Here is a 26658-nt window from a genome sequence, read left to right as displayed (position 1 = left end):
TTGTGAGCCCATTTTCCGACTCTTGGGAAAGAGTCAACCTACTGTTTGGAATGATCAGTGTCAGCGTGCATTTGAGAGAATCAGAGAGTACTTGTTGTCACCTCCAATTTTGGCGCCTCCTACACGAGGTCATCCTTTACTGTTATACTTATCAGTCTCAAACGTGGCATTAGGATGCATGTTAGCTTAGCTCGATGATTCGAGCAATAAGCGAGCCATTTATTATCTGAGTAAGAGGATGCTAGATTATGAGACGAGATATGTCTTGATTGAGCACTACTACTTGACATTGGTTTGGGTCACTCGCCAACTGAGACATTACATGACTGTGTATTCGGTGCACTTGATATCCTGTCTAGAACCTCTGAGATATTTGTTTGACAGACCCGCTTTGGTTGGTCGCCTCATGAGATGGTTGGTACTTTTGACTGAGTTTGACATCCAATATGTCACTCAAAAGTCCATTAAAGAGAGTATTGTTGCAGATCACTTAGCCTCATTACCAATTTTCGATGGTAGAGCCATTGATGAGGATTTTCCAGATGAGAGTGTTGCTACTATGACTAGTCTGCCAGGTTGGTGCATGTACTTTGATGGTGTAGCCAACCATTCTGGATACAGGATAGGTGTCTTGTTGATATCCCCTCATAGTGATCATATTCCTAGATCTGTTCATTTGGCATTCTCAGATCGACATCTTGCCACGAATAATATTGTTGGGTATGAGGCTTGTATCTTGGGATTAGAGACGACTCTTGAGCCTGGGATTAGATAAATGAAGGTTTTTGGTGACTCCAATCTGGTATTGAAACAAATTCAAGGCCAGTGGAAGACTAGAGACGTGAAACTTAGGCCTTACCACGCATATTTGGAGCTTTTGGTTGGGATATTTGATGATTTGAGATATACACATCTCCAAGAGCGCAGAACCAGTTTGCTAATGCCTTAGCTACTCTATCTTCCATGATTGATATTCCTGCTAATGCCATTGTTCGCCATTTACTGATCGAGTCGAGATCTTCTCCTAGCTATTTTTATCTGATCGACGACATAGAGCCAGATGATGGTTTGCCATGGGACCATGACATATATCACTTTTTTAGACTTGGCGCATATCCTGAGGCCGCCACGGCCAAGGATAAGAGAGCATTGAGACAGTTGGCCGCTTGATTTGTAATTTATGATGAGACACTATATAGATGATCAACGGATAGGATGTTGCTATTATGTCTAGACCGCGCCTCTGCCGATCGAGTGATGAGAGAGGTTCATCGGGGAGTCTACGGACCACATATGGGAAGATATATGTTGGCTCGTAAGATCATGAGCACTGGCTATTTCTAGTTGACCATGGAGATGGATTGTTACCAGTTTTTTCAAAGATGCCCAGAGTGTCAGATACATGGAGATCTCATTCGCGTTCCGCCCTTAGAGTTACATGCACTAACTTCACCATGCCCATTTTCAGTAGGAGGTATCGACATCATTGGGAAGATTTCACCAAAATCTTCCAATGGTCATGAGTTCATCTTGGTTGCCATTGATTACTTCACCAAGTGGGTGGAGGCTGCCTCATATGTGAGATTGACATCAGCTGGAGTTGCTAGTTTGATCAGATCACACATTATCTGTCGATATGGAGTCCCTCATGAGCTTATTTGGTATAGAGGGGTACATTTCATAGCAGAGGTTGACACTTTAGTGTAGTGATATGGCATCCGACATCATAGGTTGTCTGCGTACAGACCGAAGACAAACGGGGTAGTAGAGGCCACGAATAAGAATATTAAGAGGATCTTACGGAGGATGGTTGAGACTTCTCGGGATTGGTCAGAGAAATTCCCTTTTCGCATTGTGGGCTTATCAGACTTCTTTTCACACCTTTACAGAAGCCACACCCTACTCATTGGTGTATGTTATGGAGACAGTGTTACCGGTTGAGATTGAGATGGGTTCATTGAGGTTAACATTAGAACAGCAGATTCTAGAAGCAGATTGGGCTCAGGCCCAATTAGATCAGCTTAATCTCCTAGATGAGAGGAGATTGAGGGCAGCATACCATGTTCGTGCATATCAGAGGAAGATGGCCCACGCTTTCAAAAATCGGGTCAAGCCCAGACCATTACAGATAGGTGACTTAGTCTTGAGAGTCATCAGGGGTTTGATCAAAGATCCTAGAGGGAAGTTCAAACCCAATTGGAGTAGACCTTATTTCATTAGGGAGTTGACCCCAGAGGGCGCTGCATGGTTGATGGATCTTGATGGAAACCAATTCTCAGAGCTGACCAACGTGGATCAACTAAAGAGGTACTATGTTTGAGACCATGGTCATAGGATGGGTGGCCATCATTTCGGCTAGTCATATACCCTTTCACCCTTTTGATATATAGTCCGTTGCTAGCCCATTGAGCATTGCATGCGCATTATAGCATTTCTTTCTTATTATCTTGCTCACATTTTTGCATCGGGATAAGGGCCCTTTAGTGTATGCATGCATTGTTTGGGAGTTCCATGAGCCTTTGACCTAGGGGCACATTCTTCTCATTATCTCTTCCTATCACTACATCATTGCATTTCATCTCATCTCATTGGTTGTGTTATTCGTCTCATCATCTTTATTATAACTGCTGCTTGTTCTGCATCATCTTCTTCCACCCCGAGTGGTGATCCTTCTTAGTTCATTACATGGAGGCTAGTCATGTCATTTCCATTATCTATCCCACGGACATTGATCCAGGGTTCCTCAGTTTGAGAAAGTCACCTCGTTAGAGAGAGTTTATGCTATATTGGCATTTGAGAGTATGTTTATCCATTTTGATCTCATCTTTGGAGCTTCATTGTTTGCGTTCAGAGCATGTACATTTGTATATATGTAAAAAAAAAAAAAAAAAAAATGAAAAAAATGAAAAAATGAAAAAAAAAAAAAAAAAAAAAAGATGCATGTGTGTAGTATTCTCCATCATTGAGTGTGTATACTGATGTTCGAGGGTCACTTGATTGATTATGTTTGTTGATGGGAGTTCATATGTGAGCTTTTCGGGACCCTTCATTCTTTGTATTCATTTTTTTCGTATATTTTGAGAGTGAGATGAATGACCTTCTCTTAGGAGCTCTGGGTCATTGTCCCCTTCATTATTACACTCGTTGTTGATGTGACTTCACTCTATGTTTGATTTGAGTTTATCATTACTCCTCTTTTTGTTATTTGTTTCATCATCATCCTCACTTTCGCTTCTGATTCATCATTTTCATTTCACATCTTATTCTTTCCTTACAGTGACCCATTTCGGGTTTGATACTCTCTTTGCATCATCATTACACATCTCACTATCAGTTCATTTTGCTTCATTTGTCTCCTCATTGACATTATATTCACGTTAGGCATTCTCAGGTCCATGGCTCATAGGATTTACTATACATGTTGCATTTCATATATGAGGGCATGAGTTTCTGATCATTGGGTATTTGAGCCTAATTTCCCTTCATTTCTATCACCCTATCACCATGGCCTACGTTACGTCCCGTGTCTTAAGACCACCCTGAGGCCATGGGATCAGATGTCGTCTTCGACAGCCTCTACTTGGACAAGTGTTTGAGGTTTGGTTGATATTCAGATATCGGCATGCTTCTTCTTTTGGGAGACGCCTCTTTGATGTTTAGATCTGATTCAACTGTGTTTGGATTATCGGGATCACACGTTTGATGATGGATGATTTGACGTCACCTAACTTTTTCTGATCTATCACATATCTGATGCCATATTGGGGCATATTTCCATTTCGGTTAAGAGTTATGAATTTTCATGGAGCTCCATGCTCATTCCCACTTATGGGATGCACACCAAGATGATGACATGTTCGCTATTTTTACAATGATTCCTTAGTGGAGCCTCTTGGGAGCCATCCAGTTAGGCCCACTCTTCTTGACACTTAGATGTCATCATGTTTTTCCATCCGAGAGATACATCTTGGATCTGTGGGTATGATTCAGTTATGGATTCGGATGATCAAAATTACATATTTGCTGATGGATGATTTGATGTCATTTGATTTTTCCGACCTATCACACATTCGATGCCATACTAGGGCATATTTCCCATTTCGGTTGAGATTTGTAGATCCCCACTGATTTGCCTGATCATCCCCAGACATGATATACGAGCCAGGTTGATGATTCGACTTCATTTTGTCCTGATTCTCCGATGGAGCCTTTGTTGAGTCATTTCGTTAGGCTCACACTTTCTAATATTATTGTGATTCCTAGATAAAGTTATCTCAGGCGCATAGGTTCCCACATCATTATTTCAGTGGAGTACATGTAAGATCTTTTATACATCTCCATTGAGTTATTCTTGAGTAATCAAGATAGATCGGATACAGTAGTTGTTATACTGGGGCATATTTCCCTCATTTAGCTGTGGAGATGATTGTTTTCTCACAGATCTGTTACAGTCTTCATCACTCGGCTTAGAGATATTGACTTGCTTTACTGGCAGTGGTTCTTGTGATTTTTCTTCGAGATGAGCCTTCAGTACAGCACGACATTCGGGTTTTGACTACCTCACTATCCATGATTTTTCAGTAGATTGTTGTATTGAGATCATGGTGGTCACCCCAGCAGACTATTCTTTTTAGACTCCTTAGTGGATCATTCATTTGAGATGACGACGGATTCCTCTAGTAGAACATTTTGAGTTAGAAGAGTTCGACTTATTGTGGCATCTCGTTAGGCATCGTGATCTAGTCAGGTGGGTTGTGAGACTATGTTCACAGTCGATTTGATCATTCCGACTCACTAGCAGAACATCTTTCAAGACTCATGGAGTCTCTTTCAGACCCTTCTAGTGGATTGAGAGTTGTGACGGCATGCTACACTAGGACATATTCCCCATTTCATCATTTCCTTGCAGTTTGGTGTTCAGAGCCACCTTTCATTCTCAGTTACGATGTTCAGAGTCGTCTCTTACCAACCTGGCATTCAAAGCCACCATATCTTCTCGATTACGACGTTCAGAGTCGTCTTTCTCAGCTTGACATTCATGGTTATCAGTTCAATTTGGCATTCAGAGCCATGGTTTTAGTTCGGCATTCATAGCCATCATACAATTTTTTTCGTTTGGCGTTCAGAGCTATTGTTCATCCTTAGTTTGGCGTTCAAAGCCACATTTTCTGTTTGGCGTTCAGAGCTGTTGTTCATCCTCAGTTTGGCGTTTAGAGCCGCATTTTCATTTCGACATCTAGAGCCATCACCTTTTTTGTGCGGCGTTCAAAGTCGTTGTTTGTCTTTAGTTCGACATCTACAACCATTTTTCCAAAGCCATCGTATTTTCAGTTCGGCATTCAAAGTCGTTGTTTGTTTTAGTTCGGCGTTCAAAGCCACATTTTTTTTTCATTTGGTGTTCAGAGCTACATCTTCGTTTCAACATTCAGAGCCATTGTTTGTCTTCAGTTAAGCATTCAGAGCCATTATTCATTATTGACATTAAGAGCCACCATATTCTTCCGTTTGGCGTTTAGAGCCACATTTTCATTTTTGGGGTTCAAAGCCGCACCTGCAGTTCGACATTTAGAGCCTTCATTGTTTCAGTTTGGCGTTCAGAGCCGCATTTTCATTTGGCGTTCAGAGCTGTATCTTCATCTTAGCGTTTAGAGTCGTCGTTTGTCTTTAGCTTAGGTGTTTAGAGCCTTTGTTTCTCTTCGGTTTGGCGTTCAGAGCAGCATTTCTTTTTCATTTGGCGTTTAGAGCCGCATCTTCATTTTGGCATTCAGAGCCCTGCTTTGTTTTTCCAGTTTGGCATTCCGAGCCATCATGTCTTTCTTCTGTTCAGCGTTCAGATCCATATCTTCAGTTTTGGCGTTCGGAGCCGCACCTTCAGTTTGATGTTCAGAGTCGCGTATTCTATTTGGCTTTCAGAGCCACATTTTCAGTTCGACATTCAGAGTCATCATGTCTATCTCTCGTTCGACATCTAGATCCATCACCATTTCCCTACACTTTGGCATTCAGAGCCATTAGGCATACTCCTTTAGGCCTTTTAAGTCATTTATTTCCTTTAGTTTTGGCGTTCATAGCCGTTTTTCATACCCATTCATGCATTTTGAGTCACCATATTTCTTTGGTTTCGACGTTCAGAGCTATTACGTATACCCATTTAGGGAGTCGATGCCACCATCATTCTTTAGTTTTGGCATTCAAAGCCCTTTTTCATACTCATTCAGGCACTTTGAGTCACCATCTTTCCTTGCTTTTGACGTTTAGAGTCCTTCCTCCTCAGCCGTATCATTCAGAGTTACAGTTCTTGGCATTCATATCCACTAACAGTGCACATCTGACCTTTAGGGTATTCTAAATAAAATTAAACCTATATTCCAATAGTGTATTTTTAAGATAATTCGAAAATATAATATTATAATGGATAATATTACCACTTTCAATATATATATATATATATATATATATATTAAATACTTACAATTTAACATTAAGGTTTTTCATTACTTAATTTTTAGTTTTATTAAATTCTACCTTAATTTTGTCTTTTTTCATTTTTTTTTAAAATTAATAACATTGATACTTCAACTATACAGATAAAAGATTACTAAAATCATAAAAAAAAAAAAAAAAACATTCATCTATTTTTTTTTTTTTTCATTTTTTAACTTGTTATATAATTGCCAAACTTTTTATTTTGTCACTTTTTATTTTACTCTTTTCTAAATAGAAAATAATTAAAGTTACAATACATGTTAATTAAACAAAATTTTAAAATATATTTGTAGACCCCCATTTTGGGGGCTCATTTTTCTCACATTTCTACAGGCTTTTCTTACCAAGTGGAGGGCTCTCAAGGAGCCGCGTGTTGATTCATGGTTGGCTGGTGAGGAATCAGGCTAGTGGTTTGGAGAACCAATGAGGCTTAGACACCTATCAAGAGATATTCTGAGAAAGCTGCAGGCCGTTGAGGGAGGGATTTTTAGCTTGGGGAGCAAGCTGTCAGATGGGGCATTTTGGGTGGGGGCTTTATAAAGACATTTTTTTTAGAGAGGAAAGGTTTTTCTTGGAGGACAAGTTTTTTTTCCGGGGAGGCAAGCAATGGGAGAGCATACTAGTGATTTTTTAGTAGCTCGGAGGGGAAACGAGGGGAATAGAGATATTTTTTGGAGCATTTTTTTTCTTTGGCTTGAGAGTTTATAGAAAGGGAGGACGAGTGAAACTTGCTAATGATTTTCTTTTAGCTTGCTAGTGAGAGTAGGAGGAGATATTTTTTTTTCCTGGAGATAGTAGAGTGAGGAGAAATAAGTTTGAAGGTGAACAGCTCGGGAGAAAAACTTGGAGTCCGGCTAGTCTTGCTGGAAAAGGACTTTCTCAGGTATGAATGCTATAGGCTTATTGATTGTTTTTAGTTGTTCATCACTCTTCTATGTCTCTTGTTAATATTTGAATATTCGTTGATTTGTTTGGGGTGGATAATGAAGGCCACTTGTTGTTTGTTGAGATATAATCCTGCACTCATGTTTGTCATTGTTAATCTTAGTATGCCTTGCCTCCATTGTGAAAACGCCCATAGTTGTATTTGATGTGGTTTTTTTCACCTAATCAGAGGGCTCATTGATGACTCATGAAGTGAAGCCTTTGAGGATTGTTTTTATTTGTTTTCTTTTATGTTCTATTTTCCATGGATTCTTCTTTGTTGTGGCCACTATTTGTTTCTGGGCCTTGTTCAATGTAATGGCTACAAGAAGGCAGATCCGGGTCTGGCTGTGCACCCCTATAGAGATCCAATCTAGTGGAAAGGGAATATGATTGGGTGATGAGATTCTACTGTGAGGTTCAATGGAGGCTCAGTTGGCTCAATGATGCCATTCTGAATTTGTCGATATCCTATTTGTGTGTAGAAGAGCTCAATAGGTCTTCTTGTTAAATGACTTCCTTACAGAGCACTAGATTAACCATTGGTTTGAATGGCAACACCCAAATTCTGGCTACACATCTTTTATCCTTAGCTTATTTAGTTACTTCTGGTCATACGGGCCAATCATTAGCTTCTTCAAGAATCCAAGGCAGTGGCATGCCTTACCAAACGCGAGGAATGTTATGTTTGGTAAGTTCAATGAGGATCACGCACTACATGGTCATAGAGTTGAGTTGCAGCAAGAAAACTGGTTGATCCCTCCACCAGCTCAAACACCTTTTGAGAATTTTGCTCATTAAAGAGAGCTAATGTCGAAACCTATTTGGGTTCAGAAGCAAGAGACTATGAATCCCAAGGATGGAAGCTGCAAGCTCTTTGGCGTTCTTCTAATTGGTAAGTTTGTCACATTAGAACTAGCAATGTCATATAGAAGCATGGCAAATGAGCCAACAGGTCATTTGCATCTCGTGTCTAATGCATTTGATTATGATCAAAAGTCTGAATAGTCAAAGAGTGTTAATCAATCGATAACCCTCTGGTTGTTAGTGACGAGTAGAAACCAGGCCAAACTTCTCTCCCTCTTTCAAGAAATGTTTAGGGAAAAGTTCAGAGTATTCCAACAAAGAAGTCCCATTTCGACAAGGAAGTGATTAAGTTGCTGGAATTTCATCCACTAGAGATTCAACATGTATATCATTTGTTATTGCCATGGATATAATTGGTCACAGTGCAAATGAAAACTCTATGGAAAGTATTGATAATTATCCTCGTAATATTGATGATGTTCAGTTCCCTTCTTCTCGCATATATGATAACCTGGGCATGGATGACACATCTGAAGGGAATTATAGTAAGCAAGCACAACAGAGCATTTGTTTCTAACCTGTTACTGAAGTAGTTCCTAGAGAAATGAGGATCCCACATGCATTATATGCTAGCAGTATCTGTGTCTTTATGTTGTGTTTGCTGTTGTAGGCCATCTACCTTTCTATATCTTAAGCATTGGAAGTGTCTTTGTGAATACAAGACCAACAAGCTTTTGCCATGTACGCAGGGTATTCCCCATATGCATGCGGTGCATGCATGCATGGCCATATGAAACACTCCACCTCCCACCCTTTCAAGAATCTATATACTCGTCACCACACCAAACCCATTCCTTCTCACCACCTCTCCTATTCATCCCTATCTTGCATGCCCCTATGGCCATCTTCAACGTTCACTCAACCTCATACCACTATACCCATAAATCTACACGTAACCAAACCCACCATGCATTTTCATTTTTTTTTCATACCCATTAAACCTATTTTTCTCACTTTCTCTCACTACCTGTGGCCTTACTCAACACTAATTTTCATATGCATGGCCATTCTCATTTCTCTCACACCTCCACTCATTGTACCCAGTTTCTCTATTAATCATACCCATTGCGGTAGCCCGTTTCACCACCTCAGCCATTCAAACCTGTTCTTCTAGTCCCATACCCATTAACTCACTCATTTCATACCCTCCATACCCATGCCATTACTCACCTCCAATAACCTAAACCTCCCTTCATACCCACCGTTCGTTTCCCACTGATTTAATTCCTATCCTACCCAGTGGCTGCATCTCCGTGAGCACAATGACCTTGTAATCAAACATGATCCCTCAACTGGAATTTATGATATGAACTTCTTGGTTGTTTTGAAACGCTTGGGTTGTTGTACTGGCCTTTGTAGAAGATGAAAGTCGCATGTTAGAATCCAACACAAGGTCTTAAAAGATGAGGCTGTGAGGTTTCTATATGACTAGTGGCAGGAACGCTTGTTTATGGATTCTATGGGAGAAGACACAACTCATTGCATGATGCAATTTATGTATCAACAACTGATGCGGATGAAATCTATGGAAGCTATTGTCCCTCTCTTTGGAACCTATGACTTAGATCTCATGGTTGTGAACTAAGGCTCTCGTGCCAATAATGTCATCAAAAACATAGAGAAAGAGCTTCATTTGGCGGCTAGGGTTTCACTTCGTCAACATCTCCAAAGAAGAGAGCTTCGAACTTAGCAGCCATGGAGACTACTAAAGTCCAGAGGATCATGGCGCAACACCAGTTTTTAAGATCGAAGAACAGCTCGACAGGAAGAGATCGGAGTGGTTAGCGTACCTTGTTATAGACATGATATCGAGCTTTGGGATTATTTCCATGGCTGTTATCGCAATTTACTACCGGTTTTCATGGAAAATAGACAACGAGGAGTTTCCCATGTCCGAAATGTTCAAGACATTTGCACTGTTGTTTGGAGTTGTGTTTACATCCTCATTGAACCCACCCCTGGACGCCATTTTCGTGACCTCCAGCAATGGGACGTTTGCCTCTTACTCTGTCTTTTCTTGCATTTCTTAACTGCAGTCAAGTTTTTAGCAAAGCCTTAGAAGTCTTTGCTTGGTCAATCCCCAACAAAAAGGTCTTTAGGGTGCTCTTCCTCCTGTTCCTGAAAACAATACAATTGTTGTTCATGCTTAGTGGAGGTCTGTTTTTGTGGTTGTTGGAGATTCTTGTGCATATTTCTGAGATGTGGAGTGGAATAAAATAAAAATGATCTTTAAGAGACCTTCAGACTATTTGCATCGTATCCTTGCTAATAACTCCAACTCTCATATCATAACTGGTTCGGAGGGAGGCTCTTTCACGTAGCAAATATTGTAATTGGTTAGGATGGAAAGCAAGCTATATTTGAATCCTGTTCATGCAGTGGTTAGCTCTAGCTACCAATAGAATATCTCAGTCTTAATGATTACAGTGAATCGACATCTGAAAGTGTAAAATCTTGAAGGCCATTCCCTTTTTTTTTTTTTTTTAGTTCAGAGAATCCAGAACACATTACCCTCCGTACTTCTATAGACACCACAACTTGTCTAGCTATCTCAGGTGTCATACTAGTATGGTAACTTCCTGTTGTTGCTGTACTGAGCTGCAAACTTGGATGGACATACTCAATCTCAACTCACAGCTCCTGTACTATCACGTTTATGAGTCCTCTGATGCATTGCACAAATGCCTCCTAAATCTCACCCTTAGCTTCTATGAAAGAAAATGTCCCCTCAGAGGTTTCAGAAATTACATGCATCGAGGTGGCATCATGATCTGCACCAAACCCAAATGCATGCATAGAAATCTGGAACTCCGTGTCACTATTGCGATGAATCAAGAATGGCAAGAGCAAATGAATAATCATTTCAACAATGGACTCCGCCAGGATTGCAGACAATAAGTGATGTTAAGACGCGCCACCAATCCCCCTAGAGGTTTTGCTTGGTAACAATTTCAGCTTCAGCATGGAAATTACTGCCTTGAAGATTTGGACAACCTTCACTATTAAGTCCTTCGCTATTGACTTAAATGAGGACAAGGTGTAAGATCTCTCAAGAGAGCCGCAGGTAAAACCTTTGGGCCATACGCCATCTCCCAATTCATTTTTTTATTTTATTTTTAAAACTAATAATTTTCCAAATCATTTTCTTCAAATAAATTTTCTGGTCTTAGTTTTTAAATAATCCCAACTCCACATTTTCCATCATCCTTAGAATGTTTAGGTTCCGAAAATCCTCTCATTTTTAATAAAATTTTGTTGCCATTTTTCTTTTTGGCATGCAAATTTCATAACTTCCATTATTTTTTTAAAATGTTTTAAAATAAGCAAGAATTCAATTTCGTAATTCCAAGCGATGGGATTTATGGAATTGATTCATGCAAAAATAAAATGGGCTTTGGTGGGGGGCCCAACATCAAAGAAGTTTTATTTAAAATAAAAATGAACTTGAGTGAAGTGTTAGGTGTGTCATTGGTGATTTTGTATCCGATTTAGTAACATGTGAGTCACATTTTATGCTCATTATTGTGCACTAACCCCATTTCATGATAGCGCGTTTTCGTTTGCTGCTAAGGTATGCTTGCACTCTCGTTTCAATCATTCTCAATGTATTTTGGTTTCTATTGTCATATCCTTTTGGTATCTCTTGATCTACTAGTTAATTGTCATATCTGCTTCATTTATTAGTAGAGACCTGTTTTTAGGGACTTAGAGGGGTGCTACGGTCTTTATCGTACCTTCTCGATAAGTAACTCAACCCCCCGAGCGCATACCTAGTTTTTCACATACTACATTTCCCAGATAAGGAGTCACACTTAGAGTTTTCTTTCTTATTTTGTTTATCCTTTAAAAATAAAACAAAAATAAGTGGCGACTCCAAATCATTTTTTTAAGCAATGAATCATTTTTCAAAATAAAAAGCGAGTTCGCCATCAAGTGGAAGCGCATGAGCGGAAATGCGGGGTCCACAATAACTAATGATATTTTTGTTCTATTTTTAAAAATAATAAAAATATAAATGAGCCAAATGAGACCTTACCAACTACTTTGGTTATGCAATGCTCATTCCAAAAAAAAATTTCCCATTTTCAAAACTTTTTTTTTTCTATTTATTTTTTTTTCCTTCTAAAAATCTTCTTACTTTAAATAAGTTTTTTCTTTAATAAAGGGGATATTTGATAAAACTTAATACTTATTACTTAATAACTTAAGTTGATTTTAAGTTAAATTATATTTAAGTTATTGACTTAAAACTTATTACTTAATTTTTAATTTTAAGCATTAAAGTTATTTGATAAAAAATAACTTAAAATTTATTTTAAGTTACTTAGAGGTAATTAGGGTAAATAAGGATAAAAAGATAAAATGAAGATGTGGACTTAAGAATGAGTTAATTGGTTTCATTTGTTATTTAAAGTTGTTTTTTACTTAAATTATTATATTAGGTTATTTTACTAAAAATACTTAATTTACTCAATGATTTAAATTAAGTTATTAAGTTGGTTTACTAAACTCTCATGTAGTTAAATGAAGATTCTTTACTATCTCTTTTGTGTCTTACCAAACCCTTAATATAAAGTTTTGGTCTAAATTATGGAATAAAAATATTAAGAAATGAAGGATACATACACATGGATAAAATCAATATAACAAAAAAAAAGGGGGGGGGGGGGGGGGGGGGGGATTATATAAAAGGAAATGAAAGAAATAAAGCTATATGGATAGATAGCCCCTTTTGAGTAGTCATTTTTTTATTGGCCGGAAAACCCCTATATTTAAAGACCCATATAGAAGAGAAAAATTATGAGGTGGCAGATCTTCTAGAAGACACTGTGGCTCTGAAGCACATTTCTGCCTTCAATCAGTTTCTACTGAAACATACCCATAAATATTAGCCCTTGAGTCAACCCAACGAATTCCATAAATCTAGACCACTGAGTTTTTATAGGATCTCTTTAATTTGAATCTCACAGGTATCTATATACATCAACAAATGTTCTGTGCTCAGGATCATCTCACAAATCTATAGCAGTGATTTGTTCTGGTCACTTCAACCTCAGCCTCACCTGAAAGGTATGTGCCTTCACAGAGAAATTCCCAACTAGCTTAGATGTGTACGAAGTTTCTTTCATTAGTTAATTGTTTTGGTTTGATTTCTTTTTGTTGGATCCTCTTGCCTGATTTTCCTTCTTCTTCTAGGAATCCTCTCTCCTTTTCCCTTGATTTGAATTTCCTATGTTCCTTTCAGTTTGGAAATTTCTGATGATCAAGAAGGGGAGTCAGTCCAGAGTCTTTCTGGAAAAAGTCCAAAATTCATATTTCCAATAGTCTAGCTGTTTCAATGTTATATTCAAGGGGAAACTCCCTTGGTGACAGTTAGTTGATTATTGGGTTAATGTTTGTGGACAGATAAGAAGAACGAGAATCAATATTGAGAATGGGTAAGGGGAAAAAGGAGAGAGAGGAATGCATGTTGAAGAATGGAGGCCTATTATTAGAGAAGCGAATTTCCTATTTTGGTGGGAGGTATTCCAATCCAATTCGTAATTTCTCTATCCAAGAAATTCAAAAAGCAACAGAGAATTTCAATGGAAATTTAATCTTCAATCATGATGTGGGCTATTATTACAAATGGCGCAAAGGTTCTTTGGAAGGTCGAGTCATTTGTTTTAGGACAATTTTTCCTAGTTTTCCAGCACATGTTCAAACTGTCATAAATGAAATTGCCGTTGCAACACAAATGAGCAGCCACAAGAATGTCTTGAAGCTACTAGGATGTTGTTTAGAGACACGAATACCTATTCTGGTTTATGAATTCTCATCTTGTGAACCCCTTGAAAAGAAAATATTTGATTGGAATGAGCCTTTCCCATGGAAGAGTAGGCTAAAGATTGCATACGAGATTGCTAGTGTAATTGCATATCTTCATACTGCATTTCCTAGGCCCATCATTCATCGGGATATAAAACCTCCGCATTTCTTTTTGGACAATGGTTCTACCCCCAAACTATCCAATTTCGGACTTTCTATTGCCCTTCCAGAAGGTGAAACGCATGTGAAAGATGATCCTTGTGGGACTTTCGGGTACATGGCACCTGAGGCTTTTCCCTCAGGCATGTACACAGAAAAGACAGATGTTTTTAGTTTTGGTACACTTATATTGGAACTTCTAACTAGGCGAAGGGCTTCCTTTATTGCGCAGATGGAGGGAGTTAGTATGCGGAAATTTGTTGAAGATCACATAGAAAATTATGGCATTAATGACATCTTGGATCCGATTATTCTAGTAGAGGGAGGGGGAATCCTTGAGCAGCAGCAATTCCAAGCAATATACCAACTTGCTCTCAAATGCACTGAGGAATTTGCAGAAGATAGGCCAACAATAGTGGATGCTGCGAAAGAAATTAGACGAATTCAGCGGTTTGTCATATAAACTTTCTTTTGCAACAAATTAAGTATATAATGATTCATGATAAGTGATTAAGCATTGATTAGTTTAAACTTTGCTTAAACATGTTTGTCACTTCCACAAAACGTGTGGGCTCCTCTTAATTGACAATGGCTACTCTCAAGCCGATGTATCCTAGAAGTTTTTATTTTATTTTTATATTTCAAATACTTAAAGGGGAAAATCGAGAGGTCTTTGGCCACTCCCAAAAAACCGTGTGGGCTCCTCTTAATTGACAATGGCTATTCTTAAGTTGATCTTGTTGACTCTGCACCTTCTTTTAAAACTAATCAAATGGTGATCAATATTCCATAAATGGTGCTTTCTTCTCTTTGCTTTAGTCCTAGTCATCTTGACTCTTTCCATAGTGCACCACTATTGGTCATATTTTATTTTCTCTATATGTTGATGACATGATTAATATAGGTGATAATGGTGATGGGATAGTAGTATGAAAATCAAATTTGGCTTCTCTATTTTGAAATGAAGGATTTGGGTTCATTATGATACTTTTTGGATGTTGAGGTAGATTCTTCTTTTAAAGGTTATCTTTTCTTGCAATCAAAGTATATAATTGATATTTTTATCACACTCACCTTACTTATATTAAGACCGTTAATATTTCTCTTGAGATTGATGTTCAATATTCTTCTTTTGATGGTAACCCTTTGTCAAACCTCTTATTGTATTATTGTTAATAGTTTTGTTTATCTCACCATTACACATTCAAAAATCACTTATGTTGTTTATATTATTAGTCAATTTTTTGTTGTTCCTACTTTAATTCATTAGGTTGTTGTTCTTCATATTTTGTGGTATCTTGGAGACATTCTATTTCACTCTTTTACTTTCACCCACTTTCTCTTTATAGTTACATGCATATTCTAATGCTAATTGGACTAGTGATTTCGAAAATCGTAAGTTCATCATTGGATTTTGTATGTTTTTGGAAGATTCTCTTACTTCTTAGAAGAGCAAAAAAAATAGACTATCGTTTCTCGATCTTCCGCAAAAGATGAGTATCATGCTATGACATCTACCACCAGTGAGGTAGTTCGATTACACTAGTTACTCGCTGCTTTTTTGGGTGTTTCTCTTTTTTGTCCCGCTCCTATATATTGTATGATAATTAGAGTGCTATTGAGGAGGGGTGTAAGTAAAACCGAAAAACCAATAAACTGATCCAAATGAATCAAAATTGATCATATTGGTTTGATTTTCAATAATAAAAAAAGTTGGTTTGGTTTGAAAATTTATAAAACCAATCTTGTTAGTTCGATTTTCAATTTTCTTGTCTCATAACCAATAAAAATCAAACAAAACCAATATTCTAAAAATTATACATGATTGTTTGATATTTGATAAGGCTTTTTTTTTTTTTTTAATATTAGATTCTATTAAAATAATTCATTATTTTTATATTATAGTTAAATTAATTCTAAATGTATTTAATATATTTTTAACATCTAATCCAAGTTCATTTCAATTAATTTTAAAAATAAATTAGATGAGCTTAATGTAAACTCAAATTAATAGGCATTGGATTTTAAATAAACATAAATTTATAATTAGGTCGAGGATTAAGAAAGATCATTAAGTTGGGTCAAAATTGATGCATGAAAACTAAACTAAACCGACCTCAAAAGGCTTAGTTAGGTTCAGTTTTTCACTCAAAATATGGTCAGTTTGGTTTTCATCAAATATAAAACTGACTATAATGGTTTAGTTTATTTTTCACCCAAAAATTGACTGAACCAAGTTTCTTTTTTTTTCTTCACAAATATTACATAATATTATTGAATTTTTAGCATGATCGTATTCTTTGCAAGTGATCACATTTCTTACCTGAATAGTAATTTTATTTCAAATTTGCCCCAAATCTTATTAAAAAAGAGAATTTGTAATTGGACTACTTAAAAAACACGTTTTTATGAAAGAAATCTCAATGATTTTTTTTTTTTCTCATGAATATTTATGGATAAAATCTAGAAACACCTCGACGGAGAGAGTGGCCATGTTAAATTTCTACATCAATTCTTATCCCAAACCCCGCTCAATGACATGGGCAATTGTATTGTTGCTAAACAAACAATCTTACAAAGAATTATGTTTTTGTGGCCTATCCCAAATCAAATTCTATAACAAATTATGAATTAAAATTATCCTGTAAAAATTAGTTGTGACAAATAAAAATTTGTGACAAGATTTTATAGAAACCATTTATCACAAATTGATATTATGATTAAATTTATTTATTTTTTTAAATTATGAATACAATATTCATACTAAAATACTATGACAATTAATTAATCTCAAATATATTATGTGGTTAAGCATGATTTTTTACCATAAATAAAAATTTCATCCCTAAAAGAACCTTTTTACCATTAAAAAAACATATTGTAATAGTTTCTTTTTTGCCATAAAAGACTATTCATGAAAAAAATATTATACCATAATATGGAATTTCTTGTAGTGCTTTATGCTTTCCAACAAGATTTATTATAGGGAAAAGTAAGTTTTGATTTACTAATTAAAAAAAAATGCAAATTTTTATAAATCATATTTATCTTCATCCATTTAAAAATATTTTAAAATACATACACTTTTTTATAATTCAAATAATTAATTCTTAAAATGACCATTTTACACATTAATAAAGGGTTGTAGTGTTCTAAAGGGGTGAACTTTAGTAACAACCTTCCAAATAATTGAGTAGCAAAGTTAACACAAGTCATATATTATCTCTCTCTCTATCTCTCTTTTCCATTTTTTTCCCATTACCATGCATACTCGATACAAAATTAATGAAATTTTACTTAGATATGTAAATTTAATAAATATGGTTTGATTTATTTACATTACATTCAATGTGCCTTTGATTCAATTGTATAGATAAAATTAAATATATGAAATTTACTTCATATTTATTATCTTTTGCAACTTATTATAACTCACCACATGTTTCATTGTGTTTTATAATTGGTAGGTATGAGTCAAATGCCTTGAAAGATTGATTGTCTATTGAGGAGCAAATAGTTGGGATGAATTTTCGCTTAAATGAACTAAAATCATTGCTATGCATTCATTTGGATGATATTCACATGGTTGGGATCTACGAAATTGGAGGAATTGGCAAAACTACCATTGCCAAGATGGTTTATAATGATATCCTATGTCAATTTAATGGTAGTAGTTTTCTTGAAGATGTCAAAAGTAGATCCAAATGTCACAATGATAGACTTCAATTACTGTAAGAACTTCTTCATGGTACTCTGGTGGAGAAAAAATTAGAATTAAATAGTATCAATGATGGAATCAATATGATAAAGGGTAGACTTGGCTTAAAAAAGGTTCTAGTTGTTATTGATGATGTAGATGATTTGGACCAAGTAAAATCATTGATTGTAGACCGTAAATGGTTTGGTTTAGGAAGTCGAATCATCATAACTACTAGAAACAAAAGTTTGCTAGATGGGTATGGAGTGGACGAATTATATGAGCCTAAGGTGCTATGTTATGAAAAAGCTATTGAACTCTTTAGATGGCATGCTTTTAAAGTAGAAAACATACCTAAAGAAGATTATGTAAACCTTTCAAAGTGCATGGTGTGTTATGCTCAAGGCCTTCCTTTAGCCCTTAAAGTTTTGGGTTCTTCTCTTCATTGCATGAATATAGATGAATGGAAAAGTAAATTACATAAATTGAAAAAAAAAAACCAGACAAGAAAATTAATGATGTGCTTAGAATAGGCCTTGATGTGCTTGATGATTCTCAAAAGGAGGTTTTCCTTGACATTGCATGTTTTTTCAAAGGGAAAGACAGAGATTTTGTGTCGAAGATATTAGCTTGTGACAATTTATCTACAATGTACGACATAAGAGTTCTCCGTGATAGATGTCTAATAATAGTTTGAGATAACATGATACAAATGCATGACTTGATACAATAAATGGGTTGGGCTATTGTTCGTGAAGAATGTCCTAAAGACCCAAGCAAATGGAGTCGATTGTGGGATCCAAATGATATTTATGATGCATTTTCAAGACAAGAGGTAAGAATTAAATGCATGAACTTGGTTATTTGAATATTTATGGTGCATTTTTTAACGGTTGCTTGCCTATATAATTTTAGTTAAGATTTTTACCTTTACTTTTCCCTTATTCATTTTTGTTTTCAAGGGGATGAAAATTATCGAAAGCATATCTCTAGACTTGTCAAGATCAAAGCAAAATGGTTCACTATAGAAGTGTTTGCCAAGATGAAGGAAGCGTTTGCCAAGATGATGAAACTTAGGTTGCTTAAACTCTATTATAGTGACTGTGATGAGTATAAAATGCTTCTTCCTAAAGACTTTGAATTTCCTCCAAATTTAAGATATCTTCATTGGGAAGGTTTGGAGTGTGTGTCTTTGAATTTTCGTGGAGAGAACCTTGTTGCTATCAACTTGAAGTCTACCAACATATAAAAACTTTGGAAAGGGAATGAGGTATAAACATTATTTAATTTTTTTTCTCTTTACACTAATTTTCAAGTTCATAGAACTTTTTTATTTATTAAAAAATGCCTTTTGTTATAGTATCTTCGAAGATTGAAGTTCATTGATCTAAGTGACTTAGAACAGCTCACCACAATACCAAAATTCTCAAGCATGCCAAATTTGGAGAGACTGAATCTTGGAGGTTGTACAAGTTTTCACAAATTTCATTCATCTATTGGCATTGAGATGAAATATTTAAGGGAACTTCATTTACATGGGACTGGAATTAAAGAACTACCAAAAGGCATTGGATATTTGGAATCTCTTGAAATTCTTGATCTCTCAAAATGTTCAAAGTTTGATAAATTCCCAGATATCTTGGCAAATTTGGGACATCTAAGGAAACTTCATTTACATGAGAGTGGTATTAAAGAACTCCCTAGTAGCATTGGATATTTGGAACTTCTTGAAACTCTTGATCTCTCAAATTGTTCAGAATTTGAGAAATTTCCGGAAATCCAAGGGAATATGAAATGGTTAGAGGAGCTTTATTTAAGAAACACTGCTATTAAGGAACTCCCAAACAGCATTGGGTCCTTGAGGGCTCTTCAAAAGCTCTATTTAGAGAACACTAGTATTAAGGAACTCCCAAGCACTATTGGGTGCTTGGAGGCTCTTAAAACTCTTGTTCTTAGTCGTTGCTCAAATTTTGAGAAGTTTCCTGAGATCCAAAGGAATATGGGAAGTCTATGTGATCTTTGTCTAAACAAAACTGCTATTAAAGAATTACCCTACTATATAGTGTTAGGAAGTGTCCCAAATTCCTAATTTGTATAGATTCCTTTTTGTAATGAATATTATATAGAATATTTCTAGGTTGATATATTATTGTAATATTAGACTTCCTTATAGAATAAGGAAGGTTGTTGGAAATATCTCTATAAATATTCTAGGTCATGAGGGGAAAAAGCTATGAGATGGAAATGGGCATGTAGAGACTATACAAGGTGGATAGAGATGTGAGGAAGAACGGGAGGTACCCGGTGGAGCGAGATGGCTTGTAGTAAGGTATGGATACAAGGAGTGGGGAAACATGGGATGTTTCGGGAACCCAATAGTTGTATATGGTTCTGTCCTCTGTAATATTCTCTATTGTATAGTGGAATCATTGTGTCTCATCCGTGGACGTAGGCATGGTTGGCCGAACCACGTTAAAACCTTGTGTACCATATGTGTGATTGTTTTATCTTTGTGTTCTTGAACTAACATTGTTGGCATCAAAGCTTTCGTTGGCACTACAACTGGTATCAGAGCTTGGGTTGAAGATTTCTGAAAGAGCAAAAGATCACAAAGCACACAAGATGAAAACAAAAGGAATTTTCATTGAAGGTGAAGTCTATTGCTCTTTCGTGGTGATATGATACAAAAAGGTTTGTGTCATGGAGAGATTGAAGATTAACTTCATGGAATTTGGTCCAAGGTGGAGATTGTTAGGAAGTGTCTCAAATTCCTAATTAGTATAGATTCCTTTTTGTAAAGAATATTATATAGAATATTTCTAGGTTGATATATTATTGTAATATTAGACTTCCTTATAGAATAAGGAAGGTTGTTGGAAATATCTCTATAAATATTCTAGGTCATAAGGGGAAAAAGTTATGAGATGGAGATGGACATGTAGAGACTATACAAGGTGGATAGAGATGTGAGGAAGAACGGGAGGTACCCGGTGGAGCGAGATGGCTCGTAGTAAGGTATGGATACAAGGAGTGAGGAAACATGGGATGTTTCGGGAACCCAATAGTTGTATCTGGTTCTGTCCTCTGTAATATTCTCTATTGTATAGTGGAATCATTATCTCTCATCCATGGACGTAGGCATGGTTGGCCGAACCACGTTAAAACCTGGTGTACCGTATGTGTGATTGTTTTATCTTTGTGTTCTTGAACTAATATTGTTGGCATCAAAGCTTTCGTTGCCACTACAACATATAGGTCATCTCACCACACTTCAAAGATTATATTTGGAAAAGTGCAAAAACTTGAGGAGCCTTCCAAGCAGCATTTGTGGGTTGAAATCCCTCAACCACCTCTTTCTCAACGGATGTTCAAATCTAGAGGCTTTGGTGGAGATCATGGAGGATATGAAACATTTACAATACCTTCATTTACACGATCGAAATGGTAATAATAGAGCTGTCATCACCAACTGATCGTCTAAAAAGTCTTCATTGGTTGGAACTGAGCAACTGTGAGAACCTTGAGACTCTTCCAAACAACATTGGTAATTTGAGATGTCTTTGTACTCTATTTGTTTGTAATTGCTCAAAGCTCCAAAAATTGCCCGGCAGTTTGAGAAGCTTGGGATGTTGCTTAAAAGAACTAGACCTAGGTGGTTGCAATTTGGAGAAAGGAGCAATCCCCAGTGATTTATGGTGCCTATCTTCACTGGAATTTTTAGATGTGAGCCAAAATAATATTTGTTGCATACCTATTGGCATCATTCAACTTTCTAAGCTAAGAAACCTTTTCATGAATCATTGCCCGAAGCTTGAAGAAATTCCAGAGCCTCCATCAAGTCTAACAATGATAGGGGCACACGGTTGTCCACGGCTTGAAACTTTATCAAGCCCAACACATTTACTCTGGTCTTCTCTCCTCAACGCCCTCAATCACGAATTCAGGTATGAATTCTACATATCACCCAACCCTTATTTTTTATTTTTTATTTTTAGATAAAGGCATGAGATTTACATGCATGATACTTTTATTCAGGATTTTAGATGCAAAAGACACTACCCAGACCAGAAGCCCTGCAGTGGAGCTAAAGTTTTTATTCCAGGACGTAGTGGAATACCGGAGTGGATTAGTCATAAGAGAGTATGGGGTGTGAAATAACAATAGAGATCCCAAAGAATTGGTATGAAGAAGACAGCTACTTGGGATTTGCTTTATTTTTCCATCACGTTCCCCTTGATGATGATGATGATGAATACGACCATAAAAATCATGGTTTTCCACAATGTGAATTGAGCATGATATCCCATGGTGATCACTCTGAACCAGTAGGTAGTATACGGTTACGAGCCCATTGTAAAACCTACCGCAACTATGGTTCACTAAAGCTGAATGAACCCTGCCAGCTCTCATGCTACGACAATGGCAGCACATCAGATCCTGCACTGTGGGTGAGCTATTTCCCTCTGATTGCCATTTCAAAGAAATATCGATCCAGTCGGTGGAACTACTTTAAGGCTCACTTTAATAAATCAGTCAAGCGCTCTTTTGACTGTGGCAAGAAGAATGCCTTTAAATTGAAATGTTGTGGGATACATCCTATATATATGGGCTCGAGATCATCATCAACAGAATCAGAATCACAACCTATATATTGACCATTTGCATCAGCCGTCGATAGAAAATACTAGTTTCAATGTCAAAAGAAGCAGCATGATGACACCAGAAAGGACCTAAGACATGCTTAGTTTCCAACTCAACACGGTTTCTTCTCTCTCCATGCACCAAGGTACGTCTTCTCTCTTTTTTATTTACTGCAGGTTCAAATATTTACTAAATATGGTTACATGTTTGGAAGAATATGGGGTTCAACATGTTATGAGATATGATGAAGTCATTTTTTTTTCTCATACTTTATTTTAATTTTTATTCTTGATTATACCCAAATTTTAAGCTAGGTTTGGTTCTTAGTAAATCTGATAGAAAGAAAATAGATAAGAAAAGTAGAGAGAAAAAAAGTGAAGGAAAATAAAAAGGGATTTAGGTTCTGTTTGATTCCCCAAAACTATACCATTTCTCCTAAAATTTTGATATCTTGTGGTTTTTTAAATAAGCCTTTCTATTATCAACTCTGCACCTTTCCTTTTGGTCTACAAATCTTGACCTCGGAATGACAGCTTGGAAGGAAATTAAAAAAAAAAAAAAAAAAAGTAGATTTAAAGTTAATAAATTATTTTTATATCTTACTTCAAACTCATTTCATTTATTTTGATCCATCTATATAAAAATTAAGTAATTTAAAAATACATAAGTTTAGAATTAATTTTGATTATATTTATTTTTCTTTGGTATTTATTATTCTTAGCATGATATATATAGATTTTTAACTAATTTTAATTAGATTTGAATTTTCTTTCATATTTTTCATAGTGAAACCAAATATAAAAAAATTATTGTGATTAATATTTTTTTTTATTTTCTTAATACTTTTCAAGAACCAAACATAGACTTAGACCATGTTTTGTTAGTTGGATATTACATGAGATAGAATAAGAGAGATGATATTATATCATATGATATATATATCTTATCATATTCTATCTCGTTAACCAAACGTAGCTTTAAGGAATTTTGAGATCTTGTACTCTTAGGTCTTTTTAAAAGTTAAAACTTCATATATTTTTCCCTTTTAAAAATATTTTAGGATTAATTCCCATTTTAGAAGTCAGAGGTAAGTAATTTACTAGGCAAAATTGGAATGTGTATATAGATTGAAGGAAAGGTGAATGTCCTTGCATAAATTCAAGGCTATTGATTTTGTAGGCCAAAATTTTATTTAAATTATTATTGATATGTTTCTTAAATTGCTTAATTATGTTATGAGTCAAATAGGGGGGAAGCATACATTTTAGTACTTATTTTGCTCTCACCTTGGAACATTTCTTAACATGAGAGAGTGTGTAATTTATTTTATATACAAGTTTGCAACCCTAAGTAAATAATTTTGTGTTGGAATCTAATATTTAAATAACTTTCCTATCATATGCAACCCCTAAGTAAAGAATTTTGTGTTAGATCAAGAAATGAACATTGTTGATCTAAACTAAGCAATTATCACATAGGATTTTGCTTGGGGGTTGCAAAAAAAATATTATTTATTTAAATAGGATTTTTCATTTTGCATATAAAAAAAAATTAGGTTCCAACACTCCAAATTAACACACCCTAAAGGAAATTATCACATAGGATTTTGCATTTTTTGATCTAAAATAAGCAAAGTTTTAAACTAACAAATGTTTAATCACCTATCATGAATCATTATATACTTTGTCGCAGAAGAAAGTTTATTTGACAAACCGCTGAATTCGTCTAATTTCTTTTGCAGCATCCACTATAGTTGGCCTATCTTCTGCAAATTCCTCAGTGCATTTGAGAGCAAGTTGGTATACTGCTTGGAATTGCTGCTGCTCAAGGACTCCCCCTCCCTCTACTAGAATAATTGGATCCAAGATGTCATGAATGCCATAATTTTCTATGTGATCTTCAACATATTCCCGCATAGTAACTCCCTCCATACGCGCAATAAAGGAAGCCCTTCGCCTAGTTAAAAGTTCCAAGATAAGTGTACCAAAACTAAAAACATCATTCTTCTCTGAGTACATGCCTGAAGGAAAAGCCTCAGGCGCCATGTACCCGCAAGTCCCACATGGATCATCTTTCACATGCGTTTCAACTTCTGGAAGGGTAATAGAAAGTCCGAAATAGGATAGTTTGGGGTTAGAACCATTGTCCAAAAAGAAATGTGAAGGTTTTATATCCCTATGAATGATGGGCCTAGGGAATGCAGTATGAAGATATGCAATTACACTAGCAATCTCGTATGCAATCTTAAGTCTAATCTTCCATGGCAAAGGCTCATTCCAATCAAATATTTTCTTTCCAAAGGGTTCACAAGACGGGAATTCATAAACCAGAATAGGCATTCGGGTCTCTATGCAACATCCTAGTAGCTTCAAGACATTCTTGTGGCTGCTCATTTGTGTTGCAACAGCAATTTAATTTGTAACACTTTCAAGACTTTCTGGACAACCCCTAGGAAAATTTGTCCTAATACAAATGACTCGACCTTCCAAAGAACCTTTGTACCATTTGAAATAGTTATTCACATCATGATTGAAGATCAAATTTCCATTGAAATTGTCTGTCGCTCTTTGAATTTCTTGGCTAGAGAAGTTACGAATCGGATTGGAATACCTCCCACCAAAATAGGAAACTCGCTTCTCTAATAATAGGCCTCCATTCTTCAACATGCATTTCTCTCTCTCTCCTTCTTTTCTTCCTTTTTCCCCCTTACCCATTGTCGAGATTGATTCTCTTCAAGAATCTGTCCACCAACATTAACCCAAAAATCAACTAATTTTCACCAAGGGAGTTTTCCCTTGACTATAACATTGAAACAGCTAGACTATTGGAAATATGAATCTAGGTCCTTTTTCACGAAAGACTCTGGACTGGATCCCCTTCTTGGTCATCGGAAATTTCAAATCAAGGCCAACGTGAAAGGAACATAGGAAATTCAAATCAAGGGAAAAAGAGAGAGGATTCCAAGAAGGAAAATCAGGCCAGAGGATCCAACAAAAAGAATTCAAACCAAAACAATTAGCTAATGAAAGAAACTTCATATACATCTAAGCAAGGTGGGAATTTCTCTGTGAAGGCATGTACCTTTCAGGTGAGGCTGAGGTTGAAGCAACCAGAACAATCACTGCTATAGATTTGTGAGATGATCCTTAGCACAGAACATTTGTTGATATATAAAGATAATTGTGAGATTCAAATTAAAGAGATCCTATAAAAATTAAATAAAAACCAAGTGGTGAAGATTTATGGAATTTATTGGGTTGATTCAAGGGCTAATGTTTATGGGTCACCAAGGTAGGTTTCAGTAGAAACTGATTGAATGCAGAAATGTGGTTTAGAGCCCACAGTGTTTTCTGGAAGATCTGGTACCTCATAATTTTTCTCAATGTTTCCATAATAGGATGAATCATCGAACCGAAAAAGTTACTGGTTGGACCCATGATTGAACCGCAATCGATTTATATATTATTAAAATTAAAAATAATTATAAAAAAATTTAAATATATATGAATAAATTAAAAATCAATAATATTATTTTATATTTTTGATATTATCAAATTAACTCATATTAATATTTTAAATTTTGTTAAATAAAATACGTATAATATTTTAAGGACGTCTATAAAAACTATCCTTATAAAAGATACAAGCATCATGGCATCTAGCCCATAAATGAGCACACAGAATGGCTAGGGTGGGAGTGGGCTTTGTTGTAAAGTAACAAGTCCCAAAGACGGGCCTTTGCCAAAACCAAGTAGTTGGTAAGGTCTCATTTGGCTACATTTGTATTTTTCTTAATTCTTAGAAAAGAACATAAATATTATTATTAGTTATATTTTAAATTTTTGTTTAATATTTGACATGTATCATTACTTTATTTTATTCTTTGTTTATAAAAAGAGTAATAAAATAAAAGTTTGGAAATTCTTTATCAAGTCAAAAAAACTCAAGTAAAAATAATAAGATGGATGGTTTATTTATTTATTTATGATTTTCAATAATCTTTTATTACCTTTAGTATTGAATTATAAGTGTTGAATCAATAGAAGTAAAAAGTATTTGATTTTAATTAAGGTTTA

At 35.8% G+C, this 26658-nt stretch overlaps 2 protein-coding genes and 1 pseudogene across 3 annotated transcripts; 2 read left to right on the top strand and 1 right to left on the bottom strand.

Moving 5' to 3' along the window:
• The first annotated feature begins 238 nt into the window (after nt 1–238).
• Nucleotides 239–775, top strand: LOC117905804. Its single transcript, XM_034818670.1, has one exon. The coding sequence runs from the start codon at nt 239–241 to the stop codon at nt 773–775; it is 537 nt and encodes a 178-aa protein (XP_034674561.1).
• Nucleotides 776–13112: 12337 nt separating this feature from the next.
• LOC117907470 (non-functional pseudokinase ZED1-like) lies at nt 13113–17759 on the top strand. 2 transcript variants are annotated; one of them, XM_034821016.1, is made up of 3 exons: nt 13113–13347; nt 13684–14694; nt 17712–17759. In XM_034821016.1, the coding sequence occupies exons 2-3, from the start codon at nt 13712–13714 to the stop codon at nt 17737–17739; spliced, it is 1011 nt and encodes a 336-aa protein (XP_034676907.1). In that variant the 5' UTR covers nt 13113–13347; nt 13684–13711; the 3' UTR covers nt 17740–17759. The 2 variants fall into 2 exon arrangements, with proteins under 2 accessions (XP_034676907.1, XP_034676908.1); XM_034821017.1 differs by having other exon boundaries at nt 13474–14694.
• A 6523-nt stretch (nt 17760–24282) lies between these two features.
• On the bottom strand, nt 24283–25708 carry LOC117905803 (annotated as a pseudogene).
• Nucleotides 25709–26658: the final 950 nt, after the last annotated feature.

This window comes from Vitis riparia, chromosome 18, assembly GCF_004353265.1.
Source record: "Vitis riparia cultivar Riparia Gloire de Montpellier isolate 1030 chromosome 18, EGFV_Vit.rip_1.0, whole genome shotgun sequence".
NCBI lineage: Eukaryota > Viridiplantae > Streptophyta > Magnoliopsida > Vitales > Vitaceae > Vitis > Vitis riparia.
The sequence above is the reverse complement of the archived record's forward strand: the minus strand, read 5'-3'. Positions and strand labels throughout refer to the sequence as shown.